The sequence below is a fragment of the Thunnus maccoyii genome, chromosome 24, assembly GCF_910596095.1.
Source record: "Thunnus maccoyii chromosome 24, fThuMac1.1, whole genome shotgun sequence".
NCBI classification, from domain to species: domain Eukaryota; kingdom Metazoa; phylum Chordata; class Actinopteri; order Scombriformes; family Scombridae; genus Thunnus; species Thunnus maccoyii.
This window is the reverse complement of record NC_056556.1, coordinates 6725501-6744064: the sequence shown is the minus strand read 5'-3', so window position 1 is coordinate 6744064 and position 18564 is coordinate 6725501. Positions and strand designations below refer to the sequence as shown.

The 18564-nt window shown below is 37.1% G+C and overlaps 2 protein-coding genes across 2 annotated transcripts; both read left to right on the top strand.

The window, feature by feature from the left end:
• The first annotated feature begins 4558 nt into the window (after positions 1-4558).
• On the top strand, positions 4559-11808 carry LOC121892330 (actin-related protein 3). Its single transcript, XM_042405334.1, has 12 exons — positions 4559-4761; positions 5155-5210; positions 6479-6603; positions 6717-6827; positions 7711-7806; positions 8324-8431; positions 8547-8690; positions 9412-9585; positions 9674-9766; positions 9863-9988; positions 10156-10239; positions 10725-11808. The coding sequence occupies exons 1-12, from the start codon at positions 4718-4720 to the stop codon at positions 10818-10820; spliced, it is 1257 nt and encodes a 418-aa protein (XP_042261268.1). The 5' UTR covers positions 4559-4717; the 3' UTR covers positions 10821-11808.
• Positions 11809-11891: 83 nt separating this feature from the next.
• Positions 11892-16830, top strand: LOC121892332 (transmembrane protein 182-like). Its single transcript, XM_042405335.1, has 5 exons — positions 11892-12439; positions 13253-13343; positions 13474-13602; positions 13674-13811; positions 16475-16830. Exons 1-5 carry the CDS (start codon positions 12257-12259, stop codon positions 16747-16749), a joined length of 816 nt encoding a protein of 271 aa, XP_042261269.1. The 5' UTR covers positions 11892-12256; the 3' UTR covers positions 16750-16830.
• Positions 16831-18564: the final 1734 nt, after the last annotated feature.

Genomic DNA, 18564 nt, shown 5'->3' with positions numbered 1-18564 from the left:
CTCCACCATGTATTCTCAGGTCGAACTATTTAAGCACCCGTCAAAAACATCCACCCAGCCCCCTTCTTATCTGGCTGACTATTGCATCTACAGTTATCTCGTGCATTTTTAAAGAGAGGGAAAGAGCTTGACAGTCCAGTTGTGGCTGTGACGAGTGTCCCCGGGAACGGATGATTGACTTGTAAGTGCCATAATAGTGTTTCCAAGTAACCGTTTTCAATTATGTGCCTAATAATGCTGCGGTGCATTGTTAGAGACACAATAGAGCAGCTCCCACTGGATGAATCCTGCAGTCCACGGTACAATTACAATAATGAGACGTGAAAAGTTTAAAATGCAGCAAATGTTCAGCTTGTGAGACATTAACACAGTGACATCAGATGACTTTAGTGTTGTTTATTGATGACGTTTAACCTCAGTTTGTGTGTGTGTTGCTGCTTAAACTCTGGGTCTATTAGTAGCAAAGGCATCCTGCAGTGTTAGGGCGCGCCTGTATGACAGCACATCATTAAGCCTCAACAAAGAGGAAGAGGAGGAGGAGGAGGAGGTGGAGGAGGTGGAAGGAGTCAGGACAGATAATCACAGAGGGGAAGTGCCGACCACAGATCTCCCAGGGTTAAGAAGCAGCAAAAACAGGAGATTATTAAAAATAATAAGGCCCACCTCTGCCTTGTTCTAATGACGTGTGCACAAACACAGTCGTATCAGAGCTCTGGCAGTGGAAATACTTCAGTTGATGAGGGACCTCAACTCATCTACTTTGTTTACCGTGCAGGCTACGTGTATCGGAAATGAAGGGGAAATTATCTGTTCTGGTGTGGGCGGGAATTGTTTCAGGTGCTGATTGCAGGACTAACAGAACAGCAAGATCAAAAGCCTCTAGAGATTCAATTACCCCCAGTCCGGCCGTATAGATACTGCACATTGTAATGAATCAGAGCCAGTCCGCACAAAAGCATCTCATCTTATTTAGTTCCATTAGTAATTATTCATGAATCACATGTAGAGCCTTAATTTTGCAACTAATAAAGTAACTAAATTAGAAGGAAATTCTATTAAATTACCAATTCCATTAAACATATTAGATTGGATATGAATAGCTTGGTGAGTGTGTTTAGCTTCAACAAGTATCCTAAATCTGATGACTCTGCAGTCAACCTGATACAAGCTATTTGCACCAGACTTTATTTTCCCTCCAATCCACTCCAGTGCAGTAACACAAATCTTCAATCCACTAAGTAGGGCCAATAAGGAAAAGTAAACACAATTAAAAAACCCCAAAGTTACAGCGGTGTAAAGGGGAAATTAATCTGTGGCTGTGGGAAAGTTAACAAGCATCAGACCTGTGTTTAATGCATTGCACCTCTGCAAGAACAGGCGAAATAAAAAAGAACTGGCTTGAGTAATGGTTGTAAAAATCCCTCGGTACTCTGATTATTTCATTCCAGGAAGGACGTTTTTTATAGATGTAGTATTGGAAGGCTCCAAAAAAAAAAAAAAGCCAGTGGAGGTGCTTGCACTGCTAGAAATGAATCATTTTGCTTTGCATGTTATTACAATAAATGAACGACTGGCTCATGTTGGCTCTTAAGGCTCAGCGGGCTCTGTGGTTTGTTAAAAATGAGAGCAGTGGTGCCCTCTAGTATTCATAACAGTGACACGCAGGAATGTGAAGCAACAGCTGATATATTGTGTTTCTGTGAAATTAAAATAGTAAATCTGACCATCAGGGTCACAGCTTTCAATACGTTTTAAAACCACCACCAGAAGTTAGATTAAAAACACTTCTTGGGATGTAGAATTTAAAGTCACCTTCTGTTGATTTGACCATAAAAAGAGGTCATCATAATATTTCTTCATTCAGCCTGGCATTGTGTTCCTATTAAACAATTTCTGTTTGGGAGTGGGAGGTTAATTTATTTATGCCCTGACCAGTCAGAACTAAGTAATGACACAGAAGCTGGTAGCAGGTGTTGGAAGCGATGAACTTTTTTCATGAAAACTGAAGAAATATACAGATTAAAGAGCTTCAATCATAGTAGTTTTGTTATATTTTGCACAGAGAATCAGAAACCAACCCTGCTGGTGTTTCTCTATGTCAGTTAGCTTGTGGTTATTGGATGAAACATAACTTTGTTTAGGAAAAAGCACCATGTGAGAACAATATGAACTAAGATAATAAAATTGTTAAAACCAGATTTTGATATTGGGCCCCTCGACAAAGATTAAATACAGTAATAATGCAGGATCCAGTTGATATTACACTTTCACAAACTAATTTGGAATTAAATGACCGAAAAGGGCTTTTGGGGCCCTTAAGGTGTCTCTGCTATATGATTGTTTGTGAACTTTAAATTACCCAGCTTAAATTTCCTTGTTTTCTTTTCATTTTGATTCCTTCTTCTTTTAACATGTTTTTTTAAATGCCTGTGCATTATATATTTTATTGTTCTTCCCCCTAGGAAAACACTTTGAAAACTCATCCCCATAGATGAGTATAATGTTCATCTTGTGATGGCTCTGAATTGCTTCATAATCAGTGTTTTACAATCTTTACCAGATGATGTTGTAAAGGACAAAGAACATGAAGGTCCTTCTTCAGTAGTGGGCTTCTGGCGAATATTTGCTCCTTTGCCGACAATGTTGAAACAAATTGTTATGCCCGCAGCTCTTGATAGAGAGTTTCCATCAAGCAAACCTTGCTCCGCAGCGAGGAGACGAAGACTGTTTCCATCAGGAGCAGCAGAGCCAAGGGCTTTTCTAGGAGACTCGGTGTGGTGAAGAGACTTTTGTGTGAGTGATGAGTCCGCCTGAGGACAAAGGGCCAATGTTCTCAGGCTTCGGGATTGGCTCTAATGTGGTAAGGTGCTCTGGAGCCAAAATCAAGCCCTAGAGCTCCTTCCTGCCCATATATCGTCTTTATCAGTGGCCCTCCATGCAGTCATGGAGGGTGAGGATCATTTTGTCCGGCCTTTGATGGGAGCTAAATCATTGGCATCATCTGCTGGAGTCAGCTGGGTGAGATGAGGTTGGCTACTGGTTTTTGTTTCAGGGAAAAGCTACAAAGACATGAAATATAATTACAGACTGGCTCACAATGTTTTTTTTGACATTGTGACTTAAATCATATATTTCTTTAATTTCATGTATGAACATAATTCATAAAAAAATATAAATTCAAAGAACAAAAAATATTAATTCTAATCTACCTATGACTTATGTAATTATTAAAAAATCTTAAATGTAGCCATATATTTTAATAAAGAGTAAAAAAAAAAAAAATCTTAAAAATGAGACTGCAAAAACAGCCTTGTAATATCGTTTTTGACATTGTAAACTAAATTGATTTTTTATTTCATGTATGAATGCAGTGCATATAAATCTAAATTAAAAGAAATAAATAGATAAATAAATAAATAAATAAACAAATAAATAAATAAATAAATAAATAAATAAATAAATAAATATAAATAATAAAACTATAAATTCAAATCTCTACATTAATTATACTATTAGTTAAACTGTTATATTATTGTGTCATGCATCTACAAGCACCAAAAATACTGTTAGACAGTATAAACATTGTCAGACAAGAACACAACTTCTTACATATAACATTACTTACAAATACAATATGTACAGTATATACACCCTTCTGTTCCCAACATAAATCTCAAACTTGGATTCATCAGTAAAAAGGACTTTTTTCCAGTCATCCACTGTGATATGCTGGTATTTCACCACAAGCGTTTGGCCTTGTTTCCCCTCCTGAGAAATGGTTTAGTAACCGCTACTCGTCCTCTGAGACCACTACAACACAGTCTTCTTTTGACAGTGCTTTCCCTGATTGGAGTCTTGCGTTCTTTATTCAGCAAACTCTGTATCTGTGATGAAGTTGCTTTTCTATCTCTCAGGGAACTAATCTTGATGTATTGATCTCCTGATGGCCTTTTAGTCTGCCTGTTCGTGCTTTGGAAACAACTGATCCAGTTTCTGCAAAGTGTTTTAGAGTTCAATGCACTGCACCCTTCGAAACATTTAGTCTAGCCCTTCTTTACTTAGAATAATAATTTGACTTCTGACACTTTCACTTAGTTCTGATACCATGTTTCCCACTATTATAATGCTACTTAGTAAGCAATGATCTGCTGGAAACTTGAGGCACAGCCATTTTTATAACAAGTGAACACTGGCTGCAAGTTGAATTACTTGAACAAGCCTCTGATGAGTAGATCAAATCCACTTGAGTGTCAACTTAACGTATGCTTCAATCGAAGGGATGCAACTCAAGGAAATCTGACCTTTTGTACAAAGGAGTTAAGTTTGTCAACGCCACAAATTTGCTTAAATGTGATTGCTGACCTAGAAATAGCACAGAATCTTAAATATTTCTTCTTCATTTTACATGTTATAACGTCTTGTATTTTTAAATGTTTCTACATTTTTAATAAATTGAACATTTACTAAATAATATATGTAAAAATGAGACTGCAGTGACAGTTTCCGTCCACCGGGAGGCAATGTTGCGCCCTCGAAGCTGCTCATCCTGCACTAGAGAAGAAATCTTTCTGGGAACCCGGAAGCGTTCCCGTATCGGCCGTGACTGCTGCTATTCATTCAGGCTGCTTGCGAACTCAAAAATCAGTCACAGTAAAGATATCCATCCGAATCGGGCGCCTGATATATTCGCCTGTAGCTAGATAACAGGAGAGCGAGCATGGCTGGTCGGCTGCCGGCTTGTGTTGTTGACTGTGGCACCGGGTAAGTGAGAGAAATGAGATGCTAGTTAGCGTTAGCCTGGCTTTCATTAGCGGCTGTCAAACTTCCAGCTAACGCCCTGTTGTCTGCTAACGTAAACTAACCACACCTGCATACTTTATTCTTCTTGTATTGTTTGTAAAGCTGAAGCCAAAGAGCCTTATTGGTTTCTTTGTAATGCTGTAACGTTGTTTTCAACACGGCTTTGCTTATTAGCTTTTGTTAGCTGCTCAAGCTAATGTTACTTCCTGGATTATTATCCGAGAAGAAACCACAATATCCTCATTATTTCAGCTGTAACTCAGTTAACTGGCCTTTCTATAATTTCCAGAAAATACTGCAACCAAAAGAGGGCAAATTTTAACCTAATAATTGTGTTAATTTTTCTTTTTATAGCTACACAAAGCTTGGTTATGCAGGAAACACAGAACCTCAGTTCATCATACCGTCATGTAAGTAAAGTAAAAAATGCCCAAAACACCATCAAATTATACATTTATTTAACTGGAACTTGTTTCATTAACATAAGTAAATCTAGAGTTTTATGGTTATGAATGTGTAATACATGTATTTAAAGTTTATCATCCAAATAATCTGTAATTACTTTGATACGTTGCTGTGTTTAATTATCCCACTTTTGACTGTTTATATTTATGTGTATCTTCATTTTATTCCCCTGTTTTATGATTTCTGTCTGTTTTAATAGCTGTTTTAAATACTTTATTTTCTTTCTGTTAAGCATTTTGTAACTCTGTAAAGAAAATTGCTATATAAAGTTTATCATTATTGTTATTGTTATTATTATTGTTATTATTATTGTGATTATTAATTTATGACATGCATCAAGTAGAAATGCCAAAAATTCTTCAGTTCCAATATTTTCAGTATGTGCTGCTTTTCTCAGTCTTTAATGTGACAGTAAACATGAATATCTTTGGACTGATGGTCAGACAAAACATGATATTTGAAGATGGCATCTTGGGCATTAGGGAATTATGACTCGCTATTTTTTAAAAAACTTTTCTCATTTTATGGATGAAACAATTACAGAATTACTTTGATAAAACTGATAGTAAAAATCATGGTTGGTTGCATTGCTACTGCATTGGTTGTAATCATACTGTATTTATTAAATCAGAATATGATTTGCCCCAAGAAGACAGTTTCAGGTGGACAAATAGACATCATCTAGATGTAGGACTTGTCATACTTTAAGGACAGATTAGGCCATATTTTTGTTATTGCCACCACAAAGAGACCAGAACCAACAATAAAGGCTGCAGCTGATGATTGTTTTCATAATCCTTTAATCTGCAGAACACTTTGTCCGTTAACTGCTTGGTGTACAAAATGTCAGAAAAGTGTAAAAAAGCCATCACAAATTCCTGAGGCCTACTGTGACGTCTTCATATCGGTTGTTTTGTCCAACCAGCAGTTGAAAACCAAAAGATATTCACTTAACTGTCAAAGAAAAGCAGGAAATCTTCACATTTGAGAAACTGGAGACAACAATCTTTTGTAGTTTTGCTTAAAAAAATACATAAATTATAAATATTTTATCAAACTGTTGTAGATTTATGGATATCAACAGACTTACTGTGATAATAGAGATTTTTTTAAGCATGGATTTGTCCTAAATCATAACTTTTTAACCATGCTGTTCTATACCTAGTGAGTACTTGTTTTGAGGTTAATATTCTTGTACACTGTTGCTCATCAGGTATTGCAATCAAAGAGTCAGCCAAGGTCGGAGACCAGGCCCAGCGCAGGATGATGAAGGGGGTTGATGACCTGGACTTCTTCATCGGGGATGAAGCCATCGACAAACCATCATATGCAACAAAGGTAGGCATGAGAGCTGAACTGGGTCAGATGGCATTTTGTTTTGTGAAGCAGTGTGATTTAAGCTTCAGGATGAGATGTTTGACATTTGATCTGTTTTCCTTCCTTGTTCCCAGTGGCCCATCCGTCATGGAATAGTGGAAGACTGGGACCTGATGGAGAGATTTATGGAGCAGGTCATCTTCAAGTATCTGCGGGCAGAACCTGAAGATCATTATTTCCTCTTGGTAAGACCAGAACTACATGCATTGGATGAGAGTCACAACCTCTCATACAGGTGAAAATGGTGTTTGGAGAGGCTGGAATTAGGCGATATTTCTCTCTTTTTTGTTGTTAATCTTTTTATGCAAACCAGATCCTATTGCATCAGCACAGAGTTGTGTAGTAAAGTAGATTGCAACATGAATCAAACTGTGAGGTGTTAGAAACTCATTGATCTGTTTCAAGTCTGAAACCTCTAAATTTGCACTTCAGCTCTCTTCAGTCTCTCTGATCTTGTCTTTATTATTAATTGCTTAAAGCTAAAACAACATGGCATTAAAAGCAGCTTATCTTTTGTACTTTATATGTGAAGAACAACTACCATAAATATTTAGAAACCAATATTTGCAATCAGGAAAGATGTAATAAACACAAATATAGACTTAAATTGTGTCAAAAGTTGTGAAAACAGAAACAGATTTTCTCCATGTCAGCCTGTACAAGACTATTAGAGTATGGCACACAAAAAAATGACTTCCAATTGCACAAAACAATGTGACGATAATGTTTTATGGCTTGAGCTGATGTAAGACGGATAGGTTCTTTTATTTTGTAGCTAGAACAGGGACTGACCCTGTTCTCCTGTAAAACCCTCTAGCTGTTTGATTGCACTATTAAGAAAAGTCTAATTCCAAAAAATGTCATAAAAGTAAGGAAGTAGGGGACTGTTTCATGACAGAAAAACTGTCCAAAACCTTAAAGTTCAGATGATGAGTCACTCTGAAACTAATAAGCATGAGCAGTTTCATTTATAAATAGTAAAAAGTGAAGTCAAGTTTGTCTTCTGTGTCTAAAAATGTAGAATATTCATACAGTATTCACATGAGATTTTTGTGCGTCTCTCTCCAGACAGAGCCTCCCCTCAACACACCAGAAAACAGAGAGTACACAGCTGAGATCATGTTTGAGTCATTCAATGTTCCAGGTCTCTACATTGCTGTTCAGGTAAGTTTCCAAAACATTCCAGCACCTGAAACGAACACTTGCCACCAGCTGTCATCTGCCATTTTTTTCTGTTTTCAGAAGCTTCAGTTTTAACCATTAATTTATAAAGTTGTAGCAATAAATTTAAAACCAGTTAAACCAAAAGTATCACAACTAGTTGAAACACTTTTGAAACCAAACTTGTGGGTTGTAGATAGAAATAGATTTGACTCTTTCTCACAGAGATTCAGAGGATGTTCATGAGGAAATAGACATTTTCACTTCTTCATTTTGAGTTTGGCAGTCTGTGTTATTCTTTCCACTTGATTTAAATCCTGCACAGTGTTCAGAAAAGAGTGGAGGTCATTATTCAGTATTTCTTAAATCTTATAATTGTTACCTTCCTTTCAAAAGTGAGGCTGTAAATTATGCAGTTTTGTGAAGTGACACAGTTTGAATTGAATTTAAGCCTCAGCCGTTTTGAGAAAAATGTAGTAAAGCGTTGTTTTTAATAATGAGATGTGTTTTTCCATATCAGGCTGTCCTGGCGCTGGCTGCATCCTGGACATCCAGACAGGTGGGAGAACGCACACTGACAGGGACCGTGATTGACAGCGGAGATGGAGTCACACACGTCATCCCTGTGGTACGTTCCACCTTCCAGGCGCCTCTTTCAAATTTCTCCACATAAAAAAAACAAAACAAACATACATCTTTTTGCTCCTTTCTCATTCTCAAACTTGTGCATATTTGTGCTCCAGGCTGAAGGCTACGTCATCGGTAGCTGCATTAAGCACATCCCCATCGCCGGTCGAGACATCACGTACTTCACCCAGCAGCTGCTGAGGGAACGAGAGGTGGGGATACCTCCTGAACAATCTCTGGAGACAGCCAAAGCTGTCAAGGTTAGTATTGCTTCCTGTAATTGACCCATTCTGTCTTTATGGCCTTAAGAAAGTCTGAAAGCTATTATTTACCAACTGAGTCAGACAGGAGGAACATCTTATTTTTGCCAAGTCTGGCTCACTGGTTGTTTTACTCCACCCTAAATCAGTCTCCCTAGTATCAAACACTCTTTGTAGGTTTTAAACATATTTAAAAGATGTTTATGAACTCCACATGAACCCTAACATGTTTCTGCTTTGTATGTGATATTGTTGATGTTAGAAACGTGTTTTTGCTGTGTGAAGCTGTCCACTCTGCACAGTATCAGACTCTGCTGTGGTCAGTTTAAGGATGTTATATTATTTCGCTTTGAGTCATGCCATGTTCATGTACCGAAACTTGCAAAAACACGGCCCAAGTAGATGAAGTGATACTCTCAACAGACGCTGTCATGCATTTCTCCGTGTGACCACTAGAGGTCAGTGGGGCTACAGAAGCACATGACTCACTTTAAGGAAGTGAAATGAACAGAAGAGGTTTAAAATAGAGAGAAAATATACAGAACAAAAGTCACAACAGACCCCTCTTTTGTAATTAAACCAAAAGTTTCATTTTCCATATATTTGTTGGTTGTTTTCTTTTCCCTTAAACATTGTTGTGAGCAATACTTCATCATAACTGCTGCTGAATTGTTTTCCTGGTTTTATCCTCTAACAGTTCTACCATATTGTGTTGCTTTAGGAGCGGTTCAGCTACGTCTGCCCCGACCTTGTTAAGGAGTTCAACAAGTACGACACAGACGGCTCCAAGTGGATCAAGCAGTACACGGGCATCAACGCCATCTCCAAGAAGGAGTTCACCATCGATGTTGGCTATGAGCGCTTCCTGGGGCCGGAGATCTTCTTCCATCCTGAGGTGCAACAGATTTATTTTCACTTAAATTGAGCAATTCCTAAGAAAAAACATTTTTTGAAATTTTACTAAACCATTTGATCTCCTCCAGTTTGCTAACCCAGACTTCACCCAGCCAATCTCAGAGGTGGTGGATGAAGTCATCCAGAACTGCCCCATAGATGTCAGGCGTCCACTCTACAAGGTACAGAAACGCATCCCTCTACGTTTTACAAGCATAACCGTTAGTGTGCGTGTCTGTTTTTTATTAACGTCTACCTGCCTCTTTCTCGTGTCACAGAACATTGTGCTCTCCGGAGGCTCCACCATGTTCAGGGACTTTGGCAGACGTCTGCAGAGGGACCTCAAGAGGACTGTGGACGCTCGGCTGAAAATTAGCGAAGAGCTGAGCGGCGGCAAGTTGAAGGTGGGGATTAGGAATAAGGACTCTTGCAAGCAAAATTATTTGCATTTCTGCTACTACAGTTTGGAAATGTGTAGTTTCGCCTTTTTCTCTGCAAAATAGGCTTACAGGAAGTAGTTTTGTGGCTTTTTTTTTTAAATAACTGAGTAAATTATCCTTTTTTTTTGTAGCCCAAGCCCATTGATGTGCAGGTCATCACTCATCACATGCAGAGGTACGCTGTCTGGTTCGGAGGATCAATGCTGGCTTCAACTGTGAGTATAAAAACGATATTTTCAGCTTCTCTAACAGCAAATAATCATCTCTCCTGCTGCTTTTCATCAGTCTTATGTCAACGACGTTAATGTTAAAGGAACGGTCTGACATTTTGGGGATGACACACGTTTGTTTTCTTGCCAAGAGTTCTATGAGAAGAGTTTTGTCGTCGCTGTGAGGTCACCAGGCGATCACCAAGAAATAGTCTGACACAAAACCCTCCATAACACCACAACTTCTCATTTTTACACTTTGGTTTTTGCTCGGACTAAACAAGCACTGTGATGTTAATTAGTGAGCTTTAGATGTGCTGAAAGACAGATTTCATTACGTTTGATCCAATGACAATCTATTCCTTTAATAAACTTTGAACCCTTTGTGTGGGTGTTGAACTGTTTTTCAGCATTTAATCTGCCAAAAAACATCATCCATTGATGAATGTAAAGAGAAATGACATTAACTGAGGTCAACTTTGTTTCGGCAGCCCGAGTTCTACCAAGTGTGCCACACCAAGAAAGACTACGAGGAGATCGGACCGAGCATCTGCCGCCACAACCCCGTATTCGGAGTCATGTCTTAGGCCTCGGGAGGAGCGCATTCAGCGGAGGCCGAGGAAAACAACGGAGGAAGCACCGCAACACCTCACACGCTGTGGAAGTCCCGTGAGCCTTTGCACAGATGCTCCGACAGACCTGTTCATTCGGATAGAGCGACAGTGGACCAAACAAACTGCCAAAAGAGCGGCAATCTCCTCACAAATTAGAGGAAAGAGGTGACTCAGCCCAAAGGATCCTCAAATAAAAATGTTTACTGCAAGTAGGTTAATAATAGGTGATAAAAATCTTTAATTTCTGCGTGCCTCGTATATGTACTTATAATATCCTCACAGGGTTGTAATATGTAATTAATCAACATGAGTCCTGTAAAAATGCACTTCTCTGTGTATATGGGTTGGGTTCTTGCTGTTATATACTCTAAAAAAAAAAAAAGAAAACTGAGGGGTTGTTTCAAGAAGCAGGACACACTTAGTTAGATCATTTTCCACAAACACCATAAAACACCATTTTCATCAAGTCATCAAATGGGTGCAAACATACAAGACATTATAAAAGAAAAACAAACAATCATAAGAAATACTTTCCATTCCTGATTTTTCTTTTTGGTCTTTTTTTCCCCACTTTTTTTGAAATGTCCCTCAGTACCTGGAAAAAAAAATATGTATTTGAATTTAGATTATTAAATAAGTCAGGCATTAAAAAAAAAATCTGTTCAAATATTTTTTTCCAGGTTTCACTGACAACAATTCCTGTTTTCCTCTGCAGCATTGTGACTAATTGCACACTGCTTTCCTTTTGACCTTTTTTATTCTTTGTATTAATCATCTCTTGGACAGCCTGTCTTGACAGAAAAAAAAAAAAGTTGTATTAATATATGAACATGCAGTTTGAATGACTGTTGTTGGACCATCACTGTTGCCTAGATCTCAGTTATACTGGATAGCCTTGTACTGTACCAAATCTGGATTTCAATGCTGGCATTCCAATAAATGCCAAGGAGATATTTCTACAGTTGTGATTTCTGTTTTTTTTTTCAAGTTGAACTTAAATTTGTGATGAAATATCGTAGCCTCTGTGTTAAATGTGGCATCTATTCTAAACAGAACACTGCTATTTCTGTCTGGGTAGAAACCCCCTGTAACTGGATCCCTTTAAAGTGACCAACACATGATGCCAGCATTTATTTTCATTCAGACACTTCATGCTCCTGATTGGTCAGTATAGGAGGGGGTAAATACCGTCCAGAAGCTTGTTTGATGCATGACAGTCACTCATTTGTTGCTGTAGAAGAGCAGTGAATACATGGATATGTTATGTAATCATGCTTCTTAGGAATGTGGGAGTTTTTTATGTTTTTGAACATGAAATCTCAAGTTTTAGAAAGCAAAGAGATTCATAGACTTCACCCATGGAAAACAAATACTGAAACAGATAAGTCTGAATAGACGGACAGACAGCTATGTCTCCTGCTGAGAGGTTGAAGGTGCTCCTCTTCTTGGCTTTATTCTTTGGAGCAACAGGATTTCTGTCCACACTGCTGTCCTGCGGGACAGAATACTGGCTGCTGGCTGCTGAGACCTGCAGCCAGCCAGAAGAAAGACCTGGAGGACGTGTCCTGAGAGACGGGAAGAGCAACGCTAAGGTATTAAAACATGAAACTGCACACTTAAAATGTGGCAAAGCAGGGTCTCAAGGCAAAGGGAAGCATCAGAACACCACAAGGATGATGAAAATTAAAGTAGAATTAAACTGAATGACAGTGCAGGCAACAGGTAACCCCAAATGTAATAAAAAGGGAGTAAAAGAGTAGCTGATAATAATAAAAGTGGATTAAAACAAGTTTTTAAGTGATATAAAGCTGCTCAAGTTAGGCTGTATTAATATTATCGGTGGGGCAACATCAGATCATTTCCTCTTCATTTTGACACTTAAATAATCAAAAGATGCATCATACTCGTGACCCATGCATGAGCATGTGAGAGGACTGTAGGACAAGAGTGACATTTGAGTGATCATTTATGAAATAGGATGCTAGCACCATTTGTGATCTGCGTGTCAGCTGCGTGTCCAGCAAAACACTTTTGTGAAACAGGCCCCAGGCTCAGGTTTTACCCTATGCTGACCGTAAAATCTCCTCACATTCATAGACAGCAAACATGACGTGTGGCTCGGTTAGAAGTGCAGAGGTCAAACAGATACTCCATCAAATTCCTTGAGCTGTTCCTTAGCCGTTACAAGATCCTTTGCTAGTGTGCCTCCGATGTAAGAGATGGTGTCTGAGGTAATCGAATCACGTAGTTATGAGTCTTTTAGAGGCCCTACCGCAGCTCAGCATACAAACACTGACTCCTGATCGAAATACAGCAAAGTATCCATCAAATGCATCACATGAATTTCATGGATGGTGTTGAAGAGGAAGATTTTCTTTTTTCAAGACGTTGTTTTATGGTTTTAGGCTGGTGTGAGGATGTTCCATGAGGGTCTGTTTTGGCGATGCTCCTTCGAGGCCCTCTCTCATGAATACTCTATGTGGGACATTTGGATCAGTAAGAACCTTCACTGTGTGGTTGATTAAATAATATATGATGGTACTTAGGCTTCCAAATCTGGCAAACGACAGCAGATTGAACTTGGAGAACTTTAAAAAACATTAAAAACTGCTTTTTTCCCCTTCAGCAAATCAGCCACCATCAATGGTCTGCCAGGCCGCTTTCCTCTTCCCGTTTCCTGTTAATGAGCCAGTGAGACGATGGGGGGAGTTGCACAGTTTACCTGCAGAACCCTACGAACATCAATCAGCCATTGGTTGGTATTTTTATGTGACATATTTGATCATTTTATAAATTACAGCATTTATCATTTTCAATGTCTCTCAGTTTTTAGGACGTTCTGGAGCATCTTCCTCGTTACAGGTGTGGCGGCCATTGTCATTGGTGGATTCATCGTCATGTGTGCTGGCCCACTGTCCAACCACAAACTCTATAAAGTGGGTGGGGTCCTTCAGCTTTGTGGTGGTAAGGATGTGTCAGCTAAATTTTAAAAAAATCTGGCAAATTTAAAACAGATGTCACTTATATTATTGTACTCGTATGTCTTTTTTAATTTCTTTTTGGTTATGTATCATTCATCTCTTTCTCACAAAAACTTAAAGCAAAAAACAACTGATAATTGTCCCCCAATATACACAATTAGGAAAGAAAGAAATTTGAATATTCAGATGCTCTATAATTTAAAGAATCTTCCCAAAAGTCTAACACACTCCCACAGCAAATGCATCACTGTACCATTAATCATTTGAGAGCCATTTAGCATTTTTGTAAATAATAACAATTTATTGCTTGTGGGCCTCAGAGGTTTCCCAACATTTTTCCAAATCATAGTCCAGTTCAGATCTCCCTCATTTGAAGATCACTGATCCAGTGATCTGCACATCTTTTAATTAAAATGTAGTTTGTGGAATTGAATTAATTGTTTAAAAAAATCACAATAATTGAAGTTTCATATTACTAATTTGGGATGGTCTGAACTTATGTCTAAGCTAAAAGAAACAAAAAAATCAGTGATTTTCTCAAAATATTTGGAAAACATAAATATTTTTACACCCAGAAGTCACATATTTGTTTTGTGCATCGTGTTATAAAAAATGGTCACCACATCATGTTTTCACATGCAACTTCAGTAACACTTATATAGTAAAGTAACACAATTTTAATGACTTTCATAAAATGATTTTCTCATGAATAAGGGTCTGTGGTATGAAGACATTTTCTAATTACAGGTTTGTTTTCTATTTTGAGTTTGCAATCCGCCTGAATCCACTCGTTAGGTATCATTACTCACAGCTGAGTTTAGCTCCTGATTTGCTCAAGGACAGGTGTTCAATGTCTGAGAGGAAACCTCATAAATCTCACTATTTGCATTAAGTGCTGTTAAGTTAATTGTTAAGTTATTGATGCAGGAAGACTCAAAACACACACATCGAACTGTCAATAAAGAACAGGAGTGTTTTTTATTGTTAAAACAGAAAAAAGGAAAGTTTAGAAAGAAAAAAGATGAAATAGAAACACAAAATATTTGCTTTATGAGATTGTTAGAAAAAAATAAAAAGAAATACATAAGTACATTATATTGCAGAATTGCAACAAGTGGAGGGTCCCCTTCATTCTGGAGGCAGCTGATGGTCAATTCACTTGTTGATGATGTATCTGGGATTAAAAGAAATCAGTAGGTTAGAAATAAACATTTGTCATGAAATGTTGCAGCATGTGTGGTCGCATGTGGCTACAACACAACATTATAATAATGTGTGTATTAATGATGGAAATTAGTCCAACATAAAACACTTGCCTGAGAGATCTCTGCACCAGATTTCAGACAAGATTTTTAAGTATGACTCTCATGATACCTGAAATATGTGTTTATTTAAATTAATAAAACCAAATTTTGCACAAAGATTATTATTATTGTTTGTTATAAAGACAGGGTAAATCTTAAAGTGTAAAAATATGGCTTTTATGTAATTAATTAAATAAGATTCAAAAAAATGTAAATAGTATACATGGACTATTTTTATGTCTTACCTACAAATAATATAATGATTAATTGTTATATTTATAACAAATGTTTTGCAGTTTAAAGTAAAGTAATTAAAACAAAAAATGTTACTGGGGCTGGCCTGCTCGTTAGGTAGAATCGCCTTTCTTAAAAAGCCTCAGTGTGTTTGAGCTCATGTTCAGTGTGTGTGTGTGTGTGTGTGTGTGTGTGTGTGTGTGTGTGTGTGTGTGTGTGTGTGTGTGTGTGTGTGTGTGTGTGTGTGTGTGTGTGACACCATCAGTCTCACTCACAGTCTTGTGTGTTTTTGCTCCATATTTATCCTGTATAATGTTCAAAAGTGTTTTAAGTGGCATTGAGATTTTAGAGGAGAAGAGCCACTGCTTTGTTTGTGCATTTGTTGCAGCTCTTGGCTTGAACTTTCTTCCTGTTTCTCTTTATTTCTCTGTTCACACAGGATTGTAGTTTTGAAGTGGGCTTGAAGATTTCCCAAAATTTATATTCTAGCATGGAAAATACTCAAGTACAACAAAGTTAACTGTAATCTTTTTTGAAAAGTCTTGAAGCTGACCTCAAGCATTGCTTAACCCATCAGCCATAATGAATATATTCAGTCTCAGCTCATCCAGGCATCTCTTATGTCATGGCTGCCAAATCCTTAGAACGCGATCGCTGCTTCTGACCATAAATCAAATGTCTTGCTTCATATCCATACAGAGAGAACATTTGCTTTAAAGTATGATCTATGTAAGTGATATTGCAAAATAAGCCAAGAAAGATTTATTCAGGGTTGCCTTTGAAATACATGAGTAATCTGACACAAATAATTCAAATATTATTCATACAAGCTTCCATTTACATCTTATGTAAAGATAAAAAGGTTAATGTTGCCGTTTCAGAGCTGAGCTTTGTAATCTGAGCAGAAAAGTCTTGTTTATTTATGGATGTTGTATAGATTTGCTGACACTTCGACATAAAATGTTTTAAATCATCTTAGATGATCAGCATAATCATCCGGTGGAAAAGACATGGAAACATCTCATAACAAACACGATGATTAAATAATTTTGAAATGATGTAACAATTTGAATCTTGAACATTAACTATGATTTCATATTTCTGTCAGGCTTGTGTCTGCTGGCAGTGCTGGTGATGTATCTGATGTGGGTCCAGGTACTAGACACTCTGGAGCAGTTTGTCCTCCATCAGAGAGTCTCCAGCTGCCCTTCCTTCCATCTCAGCATCCAACATGGCCCCTCATTCCTCCTGGCTCCGGTCGCCGTCTTCTTCTGCCTGCTTGCTGGCGTGCTCTTTATTCTGGTTGGCCAAAGTGTTCACAGTATAGAGTTGGAGAAGAGAAACAAAATTCCTGAACTTGCAGCACCGGATGCTTGTTTGTGACTCATTTTTAAAATATGGCGGATCCAGTTTATTCAGCACTGGACAGTACCTACCTATAATAAAAGTCATGTTCCTTCTGTAGCTCATTTTTAAAAAAATATTCTTTTTTAGTATTGTTTTGTCTAACCTCATGCAACTGTCTTGATCATATTCCCCTTGCAAAAGAACCCAATGTGACTTACTTGTTATATAAAACTAAATAAATCAAACATTGTAGGTGACATTATTAAGACTCTTTCTTGAGAGAAGTTGAGAAGAGAAAAGTACTTGGCTAGGAAGATTTTGACAGCAAAGAAACCTTGGCTGCACTGTAAAAAAAAAAAAAAGTGATTTCACAGAAATTTACTGTATTATTTTACAGTTGTTTTTTTTGTTTTTTCTACATTAAGTGTAAATGCCACAGTAAATTATTTTTATTAAAAATATTCACCATAAAATAAAGGCTGTAATCTGTAAATTAATATAATAGAATATTATAGTTTTAGTTTTAACAGGATTATTCAATTACTATTACTACTACTACTACTTACTATTAATGGTCTTGAATGTTAAATTACATTGAATTCTATGTAAAAATACAAATAATACACATCCTATTACTGAATGTAAAATTAAGGCAACTTTCTGTTTTTTACAGTAAAACTTTAAATTTAATGTAAAAAAAAGTAAATAAAATAAAATAAAATAAAAAAATAGTAAAAAGTCTGGCAGCAAAAGTTGCCAAACACTTACTGGTAATTCTGCAGTCTTTTTCATTTTTTGTGCAGATTTATTGATTTGTTTAACATTCTAGCAATGTTTTATAATGAGATTTTATTTTTATTTTACAATGGTTGGATTGTAAAAATGCAGACAATGTCCAAAGTAAATATCCGTATTTTTAAAATAAATCTCTAGAATAATTTATGGTTTTTTACTGTTTGATGGTAAGTGTTTGGCAACTTTTGCTGCCAGACTTTTTACCGTTTTTTTATGATTTTTTTTTTACAGTGTGATTCCATAAAGGTTAAGTTCATAAATTTCATTATCATTAAGATAAATGATAAAGTGCAACAGGAGATTGTGGGAAATATCTACTGAATGCTTGAATGTACACACTCACACAGACCTGACAACAGGTCTAATCAGGCGACATAAGTGAAAACACCTGTGTGGTTTCAGTATGTAGGCTCTTTTAAGGACACTTTGGAGGTACATTATTTGAGGATTTCCATTTAATGCAACTTCATACTCTTGTATACCACTGCGTTTCAGAGGAAAACTTTGTAGTTTTTGGTCCACTACATTTATCTAACAGCTTAAAATGACACATTGTAAACTATAAACTACTCATCAGTATATAAAGTTGTTAAATTTGGCTCCACCTCAACCAGCTACATTAAAATACCTTATACAGTAATATCAAAAATATAAGAGGACTTAACTTTTAAAGGTGTATTTTTAATTGTGGATTTTCCACTTCAAGTTGTGAGCAACAAGTTTTACAAGTTCAACAAGTTGTGAGCACAACACTGACATATCACCTTTTTAAAGTTGATTTTGTAAACTAATTAGCAAACAATCACTTCTTTACACATCCAGTAGTTACGGAGCAACATTATCATTCATTTAGAGTCGTGTTTCTGTCCACCTGGTGAAGGTAAGTTCAATTTTCATTCTCTTTTAGCTCTATTTTTGTCGAAAACTGTGTGTTTGCTGTTTGGTGCTGAGCAGGTAGTGTACGGTGGGGTTTTCTCTGAAAACAACTGCCTGCTGTGGCCAAAAACAATGCTATAAGAGCGCTGAGAGTGAACTAAAACAGTAAAGTTGCAGCCA